Source organism: Neolamprologus multifasciatus, chromosome 8, assembly GCF_963576455.1.
Source record: "Neolamprologus multifasciatus chromosome 8, fNeoMul1.2, whole genome shotgun sequence".
NCBI classification, from domain to species: domain Eukaryota; kingdom Metazoa; phylum Chordata; class Actinopteri; order Cichliformes; family Cichlidae; genus Neolamprologus; species Neolamprologus multifasciatus.
In genome coordinates this window covers 13,370,672-13,384,435 of record NC_140446.1, presented here as the reverse complement: position 1 = coordinate 13,384,435, position 13,764 = coordinate 13,370,672, and the positions used below count along the sequence as shown (strand labels likewise).

Genomic DNA, 13,764 nt, shown 5'->3' with positions numbered 1-13,764 from the left:
AAGATACTGCGCAGGACCCTCAAGCTCCCAGGCCTCTGGTAGAGGACCCGAGCTTGAAGGATAAACCTCCCGCAGGGGCGTGCTGGGTGTTTTATATATACAGACACACACACACACGAAAAAGGGAGAAAAAAAACAAGTCATTTACCTAAGCAAAATATATTTTTTATCACTTTTACACAATTAATCAAGCCGGTCATTAACATTGGGCCATAAGTTTTCATCAACATCACAGTGGATGTCTTCGTTGTTCAGGCACCGTGGGAAAAATCTCCTGGCATGACGAATCCAGGCTTGACATTGCTCAGCAGTTATATCACCACAAGCTTCACACATGGCTTGAAGAAGGGAGACATGCTCATGGGGATGGCGATCATACACCTTCCACCTCCATGTAGAGAAGAATTCCTCAATTGGGTTGAGGAAAGGGGAATATGGTGTGTTTGAAACCATTCCTGAACCAGCTGTGCATGGTGGAAGCTGACATTGTCCCACACAACAACATAGACAATGTCTTCTCCCTGACAGGCCTGCTCCAGTTCATTTAAAAAAAACTATCAGGTGTTCAGTGTTGTATGACCCTAGAACTGGTCTACAGCCTACCACACCATCTTCAGATATAGCTGCACACATTGAGATGTTCCCCCCCACGTTGTCCAGGGACTTGGATGGTAGCCCTTTGTCCAATAAGGTTACGTCCTCTGTGTCTAGTTTTTGCCAGATTGAAACCGGCCTCATCAACAAAAATATACTTGTGATGATTCACAGCAGCGTCCAGCTCCATCACCCTCTGTTACAGTAATTGCATGCCAGTTTAGTGTTGTACCTGAATATATTCTGAACGCAGTTGTTTCACCCAGACATTGTTCCTCTCAAAAGGAACTTACAAATGACCAGACAACAATCAGTCAAGTTGAAAATCCATGGACATAATGAATGATTCATTGATTAAACATTAAGATCAGTTGAATTAAATGACAGAAAAATGTATTAAACTGAATAATAAGGGATGCAAATCAAAAATTTTATATTGATAACATTATGAAAGGCAGTAACTGTGAACGAAACATTTATTTAGATGAAACAGTTATTTTGTGTAGTGAAAAGGATATTTTGTCATTATGTGTATTGTACTAACACAATTGAAAATATGCTGAAATGTTTGAAAAAGGTGCACTTTTGATGATCTGTTGTGATATAAGTACTAAGAGTTTTGAAAATGTACCAATTGCTTGTGAAAACTGCGCCAAACCAATAAAAAAAACTGTAAGTACTTTTGCTATGGTGCCTGAATTTTCACATAACATCTGCACAAATGTAGAGTTCACTGTACTCATCAGTGGTTATGTTTTGGATTTTGTTTCCTACCTTTTCCATTTTTTCCTTTTAGCACATATTCAAATGTAGCTGAGGCCAAAAACACTGCCTCCAAAAAATATATATAAAAAAATATATTTAAGATAGATAGATAGATAGATAGATAGATAGATAGATAGATAGATAGATAGATAGATAGATAGATAGATAGAACATTTAGCGATTTAGGAAACAGGACTGTAAGAAAATACAGTACATGTGTATTAAATAATCTTCTATATTGTTTTTTTTCATATATTTTTCTCCCATTTTTGAATTTCTTTTTCTAACATTTACCATCAGGCAAGTACAAAAGTACAAAAAGAAAAAAGAAACAAACAAAAAATTTCACAGCACAAAATTAAGCATTGCCAAACACTAAAATAACTGCATGAACAAAACAGAAAGTAGCATCTAGAATATTCCATCCAATCACTTCTTAATTTATTATTTGTTTATTTTGCCATTCAGAGAAGCACATTCACTTATTAAAACGATAGTTAATGTGCAGCAGTGTTATGTAAATGTACAGGCGGGTGCATTAACAGATCTCTAAAATGAACCCCAGTGCCTACAAAATTGTAGTTATAAAGTCTGTTTGTGAAGCCAGTCAATTAATAAAACTTACATACAAATACAATATGTGCCAAACTGTGCAAAACCCAAATAAAATTAACCGAACATGCACTCAATGCTGAAATGAAAAATGTCTGCTCATGCAAATAAACAAGCAGACACATTTAATCTTGTCTGTTGCATTTTATTATTACTGCTTTGAAAATAATCCCTTTACAAACCGCTTTTTTGCTTTGTTTTTGACACTGGTGATGTCTGAAAGATAAAAGTGACTGAAAGACTCGCACAGACACCATCCAATGAGCTGTCAGAGAAACACAAAACAATAGCCTAAAGAAATAAAATGTCGCTTTTATTCTAAACAGCAGATGTCTCTGCTTTGCATCAACACATGCTCGTTGCCTCCGCGTTTATAAGACTGCATCATCACATGTTGGCTCAGAAAGATATGATGCTGCTGGAAATTGCCTTTTTATTCAATTCAATTCAATTCAATTTTATTTATATAGCGCCAAATCACAACAAAAGTCGCCTCAAGGCGCTTCATAGGTGCTTTTTATGCAACTATTAGTCCCTGAGGTCATGAATAAATTAGGCAAGAGCACTGGCTTGTGTGGGCTTTTATTGTGCACTGAAGTCACATTTTAACTCAAAAGTTTAAAAAAATTCAGCCTCTGTCTTTGGCTTTGCTGTGGATTTTGATTGTGTTGCATTCACTGGTCTGCTGATGTGCTACTTTTCATACACACCTGTCTTCCCTTCGCTGCAATAGGAGTTACATATCAGATCGTGAGCTATCGATTGTTTCTCTGCAACTATTTTGTCCCTAGCGAAGATGCCCTTGGCTCAGTGTTCATAGGAAAAGAATAATCTAATCTCTCTGAGAATTTGCTCAACACTTTAAAACGATTATTCTGGTAGTAGAGGTGGAGTAGGGAAATAACGGAGGTTTGTAAAAAGTGTATGCATGTGTGAGAAGGGGAGGACATGAGAGACAGAAATGTGTTGACTTTGTATTAATATCCCTGAGAAATAGCTTAAAAATACATCCTCGAGAGTTGGCATAGAATCTGAATGTTGATTTTATGGTCATATGTTGCTCTCTTCCTTTGTTTGGATGTTTTTGTGAAATGTGTGTGCACTTTCAAATGTGTGTGTGTTCAGTGCGCGTATGGTGTCAGCACTGGCATCTGTAAGTAGGTGGAAAAGGAGTGCAGCAGGAGGCTTGGCAGATGGAGGGAGGTGTAGCACACCGATTCCAATGAAGGCACCCGGAGGTCAGGTTTGAAAGCAGCAGTCGAGTTTTTGATTTTGGAAGTCTTAACAAGATGCGGGTCAGCTGCATGCAGCAGAGTATTATCACTTTGTTTTTTCCTATTTTTCTTAAAGCCTGCAGTTTTGGTGCTGTTTCAACTGAGTGTAAACATGGTTGATTTCTCAATTAAATACCAATGTGACCCTTTCAAAGTGTTGGCATTGTCTTATCCACGCTCTGATTGGTCATAATGATTTAAAAGTCGACACTACTACCTGCAATGTGAAGTAAATATCTTGTCTCTTCGGTTCTTAGTAACAGTTTATTTTATTTTCTAATATAAATGAGCTTTCAGTAGTCAGTTATTCTGACTTTTACTGTAACTTCTTATATTTGAGCAGTATATACCTGCAAAATTATGTGCGGTGAAATTAAAAAAGGGCATTTCTGTGTGAGATTCTCGTTTCTTTTAAAGGTTGGCCGTGTGTCACTGCTGTGGGAGCTTAAAATTCAGTGTCAGGTGAGCGACATAGTGTAAAAATGGCAGAAACACTTTAAAAATAATATATTCAGCTGTAAAATTTTACTGGGCCACTCAATTTCTGGACTAAAATTAACAAGTGCTTTGGTTTCAGGCACTTAACAGCTAAATGATCCTCTAAAAACACGCACCACTTTTTATTCAAAAAATATATTTTGAATGTTTTCTGCCTGAACCAGACGCAGATGTCTCACAGGTTCACTCAAAAAAAACAAAACAAAACCTCTATCCCTGAAAAGTTTTGAATTGCTTTTAGTCCCTTGTGATCAAACACATATTTGAAGGACAGGTTTGAGTGCAGACTCGGTCAGTAACCGAACCTCTGTGGGGAATGAGTGGGATTATCTCAAAATGGTGCTCTGTCAGAAAAACTGCTCCCGTTTGGATCTAAAGGTAAAACAGAAGCTTGTTCTCATGAATATCACAGCATGGCGCAAGGCATGACTTTTTATTCAAGCCTATAAAAGCCTTTTTTATGTAGAAATAATAACCACAGCTAAAGGTCTCTAAAGGCCCTTGAAACACACATATACACGTGAAAAAAAAAAAGACAAAATAGTGGTATTCCTATCTACAAAGTGCTGGCAAACCATTTGATATCCAAATGATCCAAAATTATCCTAAAACAGAAAACAGGGAATTTATTTAGTTACATTAACATATCAGCTAGGTTGCTCTTCTAACCATTTACATTCTATTTAAATTTATAGATTACATTAATGGCCTAGTTGCAATTTAAGTGAATGCATGCTGGTGTATAGCAGCCTCCATAGACTTTAAATTAAAAATGGATGTAGGCACTGTGAAATCACCAAAAATTAAGCTAACGAAGCAAACTTAAGCATCCTTTAATCCTTATTTGTTTAGACTGAGAATTGGACAAGTAATATATTTGGGATGTGCATGCTAAATGAAAATCAGAGAACATTAATAATTTGTTGTATTTTTATCTTTAAGTTACATATAAAAAATTTAATTCAGCCTCTCACTGTTGTTGATATGGCCTGTTTTGTCATACAGAAAGACAGTGTTTGGCCCACATTTAGTTTACTGGGATCTGGCCAACCAAACTCTGACTGGGGGGATTTTTTTTATCCAGTTGAATTAGGCTGTGCCACATTGATTGACAGGTGTCGTGAACAGGCAGCTGAAGCCCACAGTGATCTGCTAGGCCTTATTCTGGATCCTGTTGGAGCATACTGAAGCATTTTTAATGGATTACCTGATAATATTATGGCTTGTTGTCCAACAAATTTGTGCAATACGTAGCCTTCATTTGTGGGTATGTGCAGTGCACCTGTATAGTTTGTGGATGCAGCTTTCTAACCTAGCTTAGCTGGTCAGCTTGGTGAGCACTCACCCACATTAAGGTTTTTCAGTCAAGTGACATTTTGTACGTCACAATCATGGTGACAATGAAAGAATCAAGTGAATAAGGCCTTAGTCACACAGCCCTAGTGACCAGTCAGTGATCGCCATATTTCTAATGGCTAATGTTGGCAGATAATATTGCTAACTGTATTTTCCTGGAAGTGATGGACTAATCTACAAACTACTGGCAGCTACTGTAGGTGGAGTGTAAGTGTGAAAAGTATGACACAAACTGGAACCAGGAAAATTAAAAGTTGTGGCTTTTGCTAAGCTTGTTAGTATCTTAGACATAATAGCTAGCTTGCTGTCTAACCACTAAACTGTTAAAGATTTTCAACCTGCAGACATTTTTTGACTATTTTTAACTAATTATTTATTTCCAGTATTGAATAAATGTATGAACCTTATACTCTGTTGATTACTTAACCTTTATGTAATTGGTATGTAGCTATTTTTCATTTATTTAATGCTTTGGAGAACAGAGAAGGTATAAAGTGCCTTTCCTGATGCTGCTTTCAACTGACAGATTACTTCGAATAAAGAAACCAAAGTTTTTTTTTAAAAAAAAAACAAAAAACATAAATTCACATAGAATTGTATAATTTTGTCCACTTGATATTATGAGAAATAAAAGGAAGGGAAAAAAATGAAAGTGATTTGTGGCAACGTGAAACCTTTGAAAGTGAATTATATCTGGTGACGTGAAGCAAAAATGAGTGGAAGTAACTGCTGGTGATGTGAAGAGGATGGGACGCACAACAAACTTTCAGGTGAGCGACTAAAAAGACTACAGGTGAGAATACAATTGACTGTGCATTGCTAGAACCTGCTAATAAATAAATTAGAGGGTCAGCTACCCAACTTTAGGTAGTTAAATAAATGTGAAAAAAAACTTTCCCAGGACTCTGTATGATACTTTAGTGTTACACAGAGCAGCCTTATTTGAAGCTGAGAGTAGAGGTTATTTATGAGAACAGGCTTTTGCCAAATTACCTATAACCCAAAGGTTTGGGAGGTGTCTGCATGTTTTTAAAAAATGATTAGAACGATGCATTCAGCTTAATCTATGACCAATAGCCCCTCACCAGCAGTGAGAGCCATCTTGCAAGCAACCACAGTTGCTGCACTGACCTTGCTCTTTGTCCATTTAAATCCACCAAACAACAGCTTGCATACAAAAAAGTAGGATTAAAATAGCACCAAAAATAGCAAAGTCATAAGTTTAATTTTAACAGAGCTAGGCCACACTCTTGGAATCTGGACCAAGACTTCCCTGATAATGTCCTCTTAAAATCTCATGTTTTAGATATCAGAATTAATAATTTAAGCTCAGGTGTGAAGGTGCTGCATGTCTAAGCAACTTCTGCTTATTTTTATAGATGACATGCAGGGAAAAATAGAAAAAAAACCCATCACATCCAGTCAAATATGAGTGATAGAGGTATACTCACTCCACCCAGGTTGACCTCTCCTTTGCCTCCACTGGAGAATTGGCTGGTCAGCTGGTACAGCATGGTGTGTCCACGCTTCCTGGCCTCACTGAAGTGAGAATTACTCTTCCCCCTGTGCATCTTGTCTTCTGAAACTGTCACACAGAGTCAGTTAAGTTGCAAGGCTGTAAACTTTGTTGTGAGATGGCGAGAGAAAAAAAACAGTGCCATCCAACTCAATATCTGAAGTTTTTCTCTGGTGTAGTTACACAACTAAGATACAAAAACACAAGCTCCACTATCCTAACACTCTTATCCAAATGCATGTTGCCAAAACAAGAGCGTATTTCCCCTGGCATTGGTATTTGTGGCAGACTGTGTTCAGGTTCCACTTGAAGACACATTGCGGCTTGAATCAAACTCCCAATTGGAAACAACTGTCTGAGTTCAATGAACAACTGCCAGCCCAAACAAAACTGCTGTGTAGGATGTGACAGTGATGAACAAGAACACACAGAGAAAATGAAAGCTAGGGGCCCGAGCTTGACCCGCTCGTAAATCATGCTCTTAGTAAGCAAATAAAAGCAGTTTTTCTCCCCCTATAAACAAACCTTTCAACTTACATTCCTTCTTGCTGTTGAGGCGGCCCTTTTCGTAGGTGTCAGTGATGTCTTTGAATGAGAAGAGAAAGAGAACCATTTCGCCCTTCTCGTTTTTTATGGGCACAATGTCCAACAGACACCAGAAGGCCACATCTGCAACAGAAGCAGAAATGATCATTTAGTAATAGTTTTCCTTTCACCTCATTTGGAGAGTGGAGACAAATGCTCATCCTGTGCTGTGTAGAGCTTTAAAGAAAAGCTGGTGTAGCATAAAAAAGGGCTTTGAATAATATGATGGCATATTAATTAAAAAAAACTGTTTGTACCTCCAAATAAACTTTATGAAACAATGTGCCCACTGGAGAAAAGAGATGGAAGAGGTACAACATTTAGTTGGAGAGTTTGTTTGGCTGTTTGTCTTTAATTCCTCTTTCCTGCTTCCTTCTTTGTTCTGCTCCATCCTCTCTCCTTCCTTTACTCTCCAGCATCCTCGGGTCCCTGCTACTCTTTTATTTATTTATTTTTTTTTGGGGGGGGGGGAATAGTTGTCCTGTTTATTGAAGCTTTGCTTGTTTAGTTTTTGTTCTCTTTATTGATTTAATGTCGTACAGCCTATTGTGTAGCTGACCCAGATTCCTTCCACCTTTTGATGACTTTAATCCAGACCAGATATCAGTTTGAGTCCCATTGGTAAACTGAAAGGTGCTGGCATACTCTTTATATGTTGTATTCCCTGAGATTAGTTGAGTTGTTTTTGCTGGTTGTCTTTACTTTGTGGCATTTGTGTGGTTAGACTCTCTGTGGACTTTCTCTTTGTACTTGTTTTCAGTCTCAGTGAGGCTCACAACTGATTGTTTTCTGTATATTTGGGGCCTTATTTAGTCACTGTGTCCTTGGTATTTATTTATTTATTTTGGAAAGTGTGCATTCTTCCTGTCTTTCTTTAAAATCTCTTTATGGCTCAACACACTGTTTTTTTTATATATGTGCGATCCCTTTGTGTCCTTTTGGTTGTTTTGTGGTGTTTCTCTGGATTTGAATTTAATTACACCAAACCTTTGTGGTCTAGAGGTCCCGATTGGCAATCAAATTCACTGGGGTCTTGTGCACCCAATCGCCTCTGTTAATGTATCTCCTTAATGGCATCAGTTTCTCAAGCCAGGTTGTGCAATTTCACATCATGTCCTCATCGCTGAACTGCGGCTACTTGCCATATTCTTGGCATATGGCATAGCCTTTCTATAAATATGCCCCAAATTAGATGTGGACAGTGAAATGCAGGATAGAACACAAAGTGAAAGAAAAAGTTAGAGGGTTGGATATAACAAGTAAGAGAGGGAAGGAACAGCACAGATCCAAGACCCCACCAGAAACCAGTATGCTCATTAGCAGACTCTGTAGAAATTGTGCTCTGCCACCAAACAGATGTTTCACATCTTCTTTAGTGTCTCTAGTGTGCTTGTTCGTGTGTCAAACACAGACAGGGAGGAAAGAAAGGGGAAGAAAACATTGTAGATGGTGGTGTTTTAGTGCAAGCCTGTCGGTGTAAATACAACAGGCAGCAAGCCATTTGTGAGTGTTTGTGCTTGCAAATTGTACACACTAGAGGAGTTTATGTGTAGTGAATTCCTTCGGTGACAGACTTCTTTATATACTCTACCAGTCGTGAACATTTGCCAAGTGAGATTCTAGCTTTAAAACTGCCTTTTCCTTTTTAACTTTCACAGTCTTTGTTCTAGCCTTCTGCTTTTTTTGGTGTCTACTTTTTATTAACTGTGGTGAATTAAAAATCTGTTTTAGCAGCACTGCCTTACTTTTACTAGCTTTACTCTAAAAAAATAAGAAATAAAAAGATTAAAAGCAGTCGTGTTTTTGTTAAAGTCCAGATTTGACAATCCAATTGTATAATAAGCAGTTCACACACCCTGAGGAAGCAGGTTTGAGCCTCTGTCGAATGAGTATAATCCTGCGTGCCAATCAAGGAGGCTTAAACAGTGTTGTATGTTCTCTCCTAATGCATGACATCATATTCTGAGTCAGAAGGATTAGCCAGAAGTTAGAAGGAAGGAGGTAATTCAAGACACTACGTACAGTACCTTATCCTGCATTAGGAAAGCGCATTTAGCTGTGGAAATAGGGTACACAGCTCCTCTCAGAACCTCTTACTCTGCCCTAATCTTATTGTTTTGTATTAATTATAATAAAAATTGAGGTACACCAACTCTCTAAAAAGCACGTAGGGCACTGCTTAACCTCTCTTTTAAATTCTGCATTCATAATTCAACCAGAACAGTCAGCTCTCATCTAAAAATACATGCACTCTTCATAATGTTGAAAAAATGTTTTTTTCATTTTGATCAGGCTGCTGGTTGATCAAAACAAAATAATGTAGTTAATAATATTGGAGCAGCTGGGATCTACTTTATTTCTACAGCTTCTGCGGTATGCACCCACCGTTCTTCTTGTAAAAGTGGACCTCAGCCTGGTACTCTTCTCGGCTCTCCAGAGCCTTCTCCATCTGTTGGGCCACTTGCTCGCTGGTGTCGACCCCGTACAGGAAGCGGCAGCTGCAGTTCTTCTGCATCACCTCAGTTCTTGTAAAGCCCGTCAATTCGCAGAAGCCATCTGAGCAGTACACAATGGGGTACCCACGGTGACCCTGGGCATTACCCAGCAGGAAATTACTGTCTGTGATGGGGAATATGAGAAGGTAAAGATGTGTTAGAAGTATAGAAGCAGAGGTAGATTTTCTTTTTACATGCGTTTGTGAAACAGAGAGGTTTTTGATATGAATGTCAGTAACAAGCAAGGCCGAGCTTCATGCATCATGTTTAGCCTGGTGTTTAATACATTATCTCTTCTTCACACAGGGAATCAAAGTCCAGTTAGTTCTTTGAATTTACGTCAAAGCTTTTCAAAGAAAACATGAATCAGAGTTTAGTGTGGATTCAATTTCAGCCGAAATTAATTTCCCCAAGCCTTCATCAGTGCATTTCAGATCTTTGATGGTGGTTATTAGGAATGTTGAATGATCCTGAAAGAAACTGGCATCATGCACTGCAGACAGAATGACATAAAACAGTCGACTGGGGTTTATGAGTACCACAAAGGTTAGTGACCGATTTTCCCACTGGGCTTTAGGCTTACTGCTAATTTGATGATATGAACCGAGAAGAGTCTTGACTCTTCAATTTAAAATCGAGTGGATAATAGAGAGATGGAGGAAAATGGAAATGTGCCAGTGGAATATAAACATAAATATGAAGTATGACTGGAGAAAGAAAGCAAATGCTTTAAGAATGACCAGTATAAAGCCACACTCAATTTCACCTTTTCAATTTCATCTCATAAGGTGCCAGAGTGAGTGACTCTGTTTAATTTGACTGAACAGGTTCATTCACCTGTTTGTTCTATGTTTGACTGATGTGATGCCACATTTATGGTGCTGCAGATTAGAAAATACAGTGTGCTTCAGTGAAAGCTGCAGAAAACCTAAGCATGTAAATGTGACATTGACGTGGTGGAATATTTGCTTTAGTTTACATGTGGATCGTATGATGTGGTTATTGCCTCTGCACTCGTTTAATTCTGCAACAAAACAGCTTTGCTTTGGGTCCATTTCAGCACCACGGACAGCTCTTGTTTAGTTATTTCTGCAGGACATAAAGACACAAAGCATGTTGGTCTGAGATCTTATCCCAGTAACTCAAGGCTGTAGTATTCAAAGGCTCTACATTTGTTCTGCCTATCTACATATGCTAATCTTGATGACAGGATAGAGTTTGATGTCACATGTTCACTCGCTTGCTACAAGCATGTGACCTTGCTGCAGTGAGGCACCTTTGTTTGGCAAACATTTTGGTTATGTGTATACCAGAATGACTTAGGTTTTTTTTAGTGTGTTGCATTACAGTGCTGGGTATTTTCAGTTACTGAGCTGATATTACCACTTTGTTTTCCTGATTCATTTCCTCTTTAGGACACACAGTCAAACCCATATTTCAGTCTCTTTTCACAACTTTGCAACAAAGAAGAGAAAACAATCATCAGTCTCCAGTTTTTGTGTCCTTACAAATGCTCAGCGAGTGTCAAACAACCACCAGCTTACACTAGATTTGTGACTCCTCACCTACAGGCTTCCAGCCAGAATGTGGTGATTGAAACATAGTCTGGTAGAAAATGACTTCTGCAGACAAAATAAACAGCCTGAAGCTAGAAACGTTAACAGATACTGTAGCTGAACCTGTCAGCACAAAAAGTATGGCTTTACTACTTTAGATTGCATTATGTTGTTCATAAGCAGTAGATACAGCGTGGATCTCATAGAATAGATGCTTCAGATGTTAGAAAACACACTACTTTGACTTGTATGTAAAAATATTTGTGGTTTGAAATCTGCTTGACTGAAAAGGTCATTCATCTTTATACTGAATTTGCTGTAATAATCCAGGAAGTATTTATGCATATTTGCTCATTATTTCTTTGAACAAGTTACTATTGAGGCCTCAGCAAAGTAACTGACTCGTCTCTGCTGTCAAATTGAAAACATCAGAATGCAGATTTTGTGCCCAGAGAGTAAGAGGCAGCACACAGACAGACAGACCGATAGACTGCTCTGTATGCTCACGATTCCACAGAGAGAAAGTCTAAGAAGGAGTATTAAACAGCTGCTGCTGCACTTTCCACAATCTAGCACTTTAATTGGCCGGGCTGAACAGAAAGCAGTCCACAGGGGATGTCTTTTCTGAGCGGTGACAACCTTTCTTGGGTGTGCAGCGAGCAGCAACTAAACTGTCACTGTGGAATTATAGAAGGAGACAGGCATTAGTCTGATCCATAAGCAGGCAGAGGAAGTTTTATGCCAGTCTATGCTATGGCTTGATGGTGTTCAGTAAGGAGAAATTGTACTATTTCTGTTCCATATTCTGCTGCAGATCTTTGTGAACAAAGATTCACACCTGTTATTTTTTATGATACTGTATATTCTTTTTTTCTGCAGGTAAAGTCACAATTCTGAATAGAATTGTCCTTCCCCCCCACACCCCCGGTTTCACAGCTAAAAAAAAACCCCTTCACCCGAGAAACAATGGCGGAACAAAATATGATTGCCTATCCAGCAGGAAAAAAAGAAACATGGCCTCTTTTTCATGTTCTATAAATTCCTAACACTCTAACTCAGTGAGCCAGCAAGTGTCAGAGAGCAACCGCATTCATCTCTGGTTTATGTAATGTTTACCTAAGAATAGGTACATCTCTACTCAGCATCCTAAATCGGTCCTCTAAATAGGTCAAGGGCAGGGGTAGTCATTAATCACTTTATAAGGAAACATTAGAACCAATGGGCCATGAAGGGAAAAACTTTTATGCTGTGTTTGGAGGTATGCAAAGTTTTATGGATGGTTAAATGGAAAGGTTTTCTTAAAGTGTACTAAAACTTTTAAATGAGTTAGCATTTTATTTCACGTTCCACTCTTTCAGTCATCATGTAGGTTTTTGTATTCATCAACTAATTGATGATTAAGTCAAGCAGTTGTTGTTGCTGGTTGCTGGTGGTGTGAGATAAGGGGTGTTGAACCTGTGGCATTTGCCCATCTCTACTCACTCCCCGTGAACCTCAGTTAAGGTGGTATGCAGTGATATAGAACAAAATAAAATACAGTATCTTGTTATGGATTTCAAAATTTTTAAAAAATTAAAAACACAGAAGAAAATGGAGAATTTAACAGCGTGTGGACAGATTTGTTTGCTTTCACCACCAACGCTGCTGGCTTCCTGGTATGTTTGATCTGCTGCTGGACTTTTGTCAAAATCAAATTGAAACTTTCCTATTTTTTGTTTACTTTTACTGTATAAAGCTAATAGGCGGCTAATTGTTTTATTTTATTATCAAAGTAGGCTCTGAGAGGTGCAGAGCTTCAAAGCTGCTTTGCTAAGTAGTTGTATACTATACATGCTATTGGATAGTTTTTCCTCCACTTCATTATTGTCCAGTTTTGTTTGTAATTTAAAAAATAGTTATTTCACAAATGCAAAAAAAACAAAAAAAAAAATAAATAAAAATATGGCGTTCTTGTCATTTAAAATGTCAAATAATCATAAATAACTCACTGCAGAGTAGTCATGTGGTAAAAGGTTTTAAATATTTACAGCTGTCAAAGATGTTTTAAATTATTTTTAAATGAGGCGCTGTCACCATCATTAAGAAAATATATGCTTTATTTATCCTAAATTTGGGAAATTATTTTGTTACTGCAGGTGAAAAAGACTAACTTGCTGAATAACATGTGCAAGTCTCATAAACTTTTATTTCCCACAGAGATTATTTTATGCAAATTAATCCAAAGTCCTACTGGCTTTTGGTCAATGATAACCATTTTATTTCCTGAATAAAGACCTTTCACCTTATTTATTTCAGTTCTACAGTCGCATATTTATTTCTTCATTAATAAGTTAAGCTATACAGCAACCACATGAACCGCACTGTAAACAGTTTTGTCTGTGCATGCGTTTGTGTGCATATGTGTGTGTGGCTGTGACAATGCCTCAATTCTTAGTCTGTAATCCTCTGAGGGATATTGCTTCCAGTAGCCGCTCAGCTGCTCCGGCTTCCTTAATTACACATCTGTGCTGACT

The 13,764-nt window shown here is 38.0% G+C and overlaps 1 protein-coding gene across 1 annotated transcript in view; it reads right to left on the bottom strand.

The window, feature by feature from the left end:
* kcnh4b (potassium voltage-gated channel, subfamily H (eag-related), member 4b) overlaps positions 1–13,764 on the bottom strand; it is a 48,642-nt gene that overhangs the window by 24,794 nt on the left and 10,084 nt on the right. The window contains exons 2-4 of the mRNA XM_085170876.1: positions 9,586–9,819; positions 7,153–7,284; positions 6,551–6,684 (exon numbers count right to left, since the gene is read on the bottom strand). Of these exons, the coding sequence (XP_085027002.1) occupies positions 6,551–6,684; positions 7,153–7,284; positions 9,586–9,819 (500 nt within the window). The remainder of the gene's footprint in view (positions 1–6,550; positions 6,685–7,152; positions 7,285–9,585; positions 9,820–13,764) is intronic.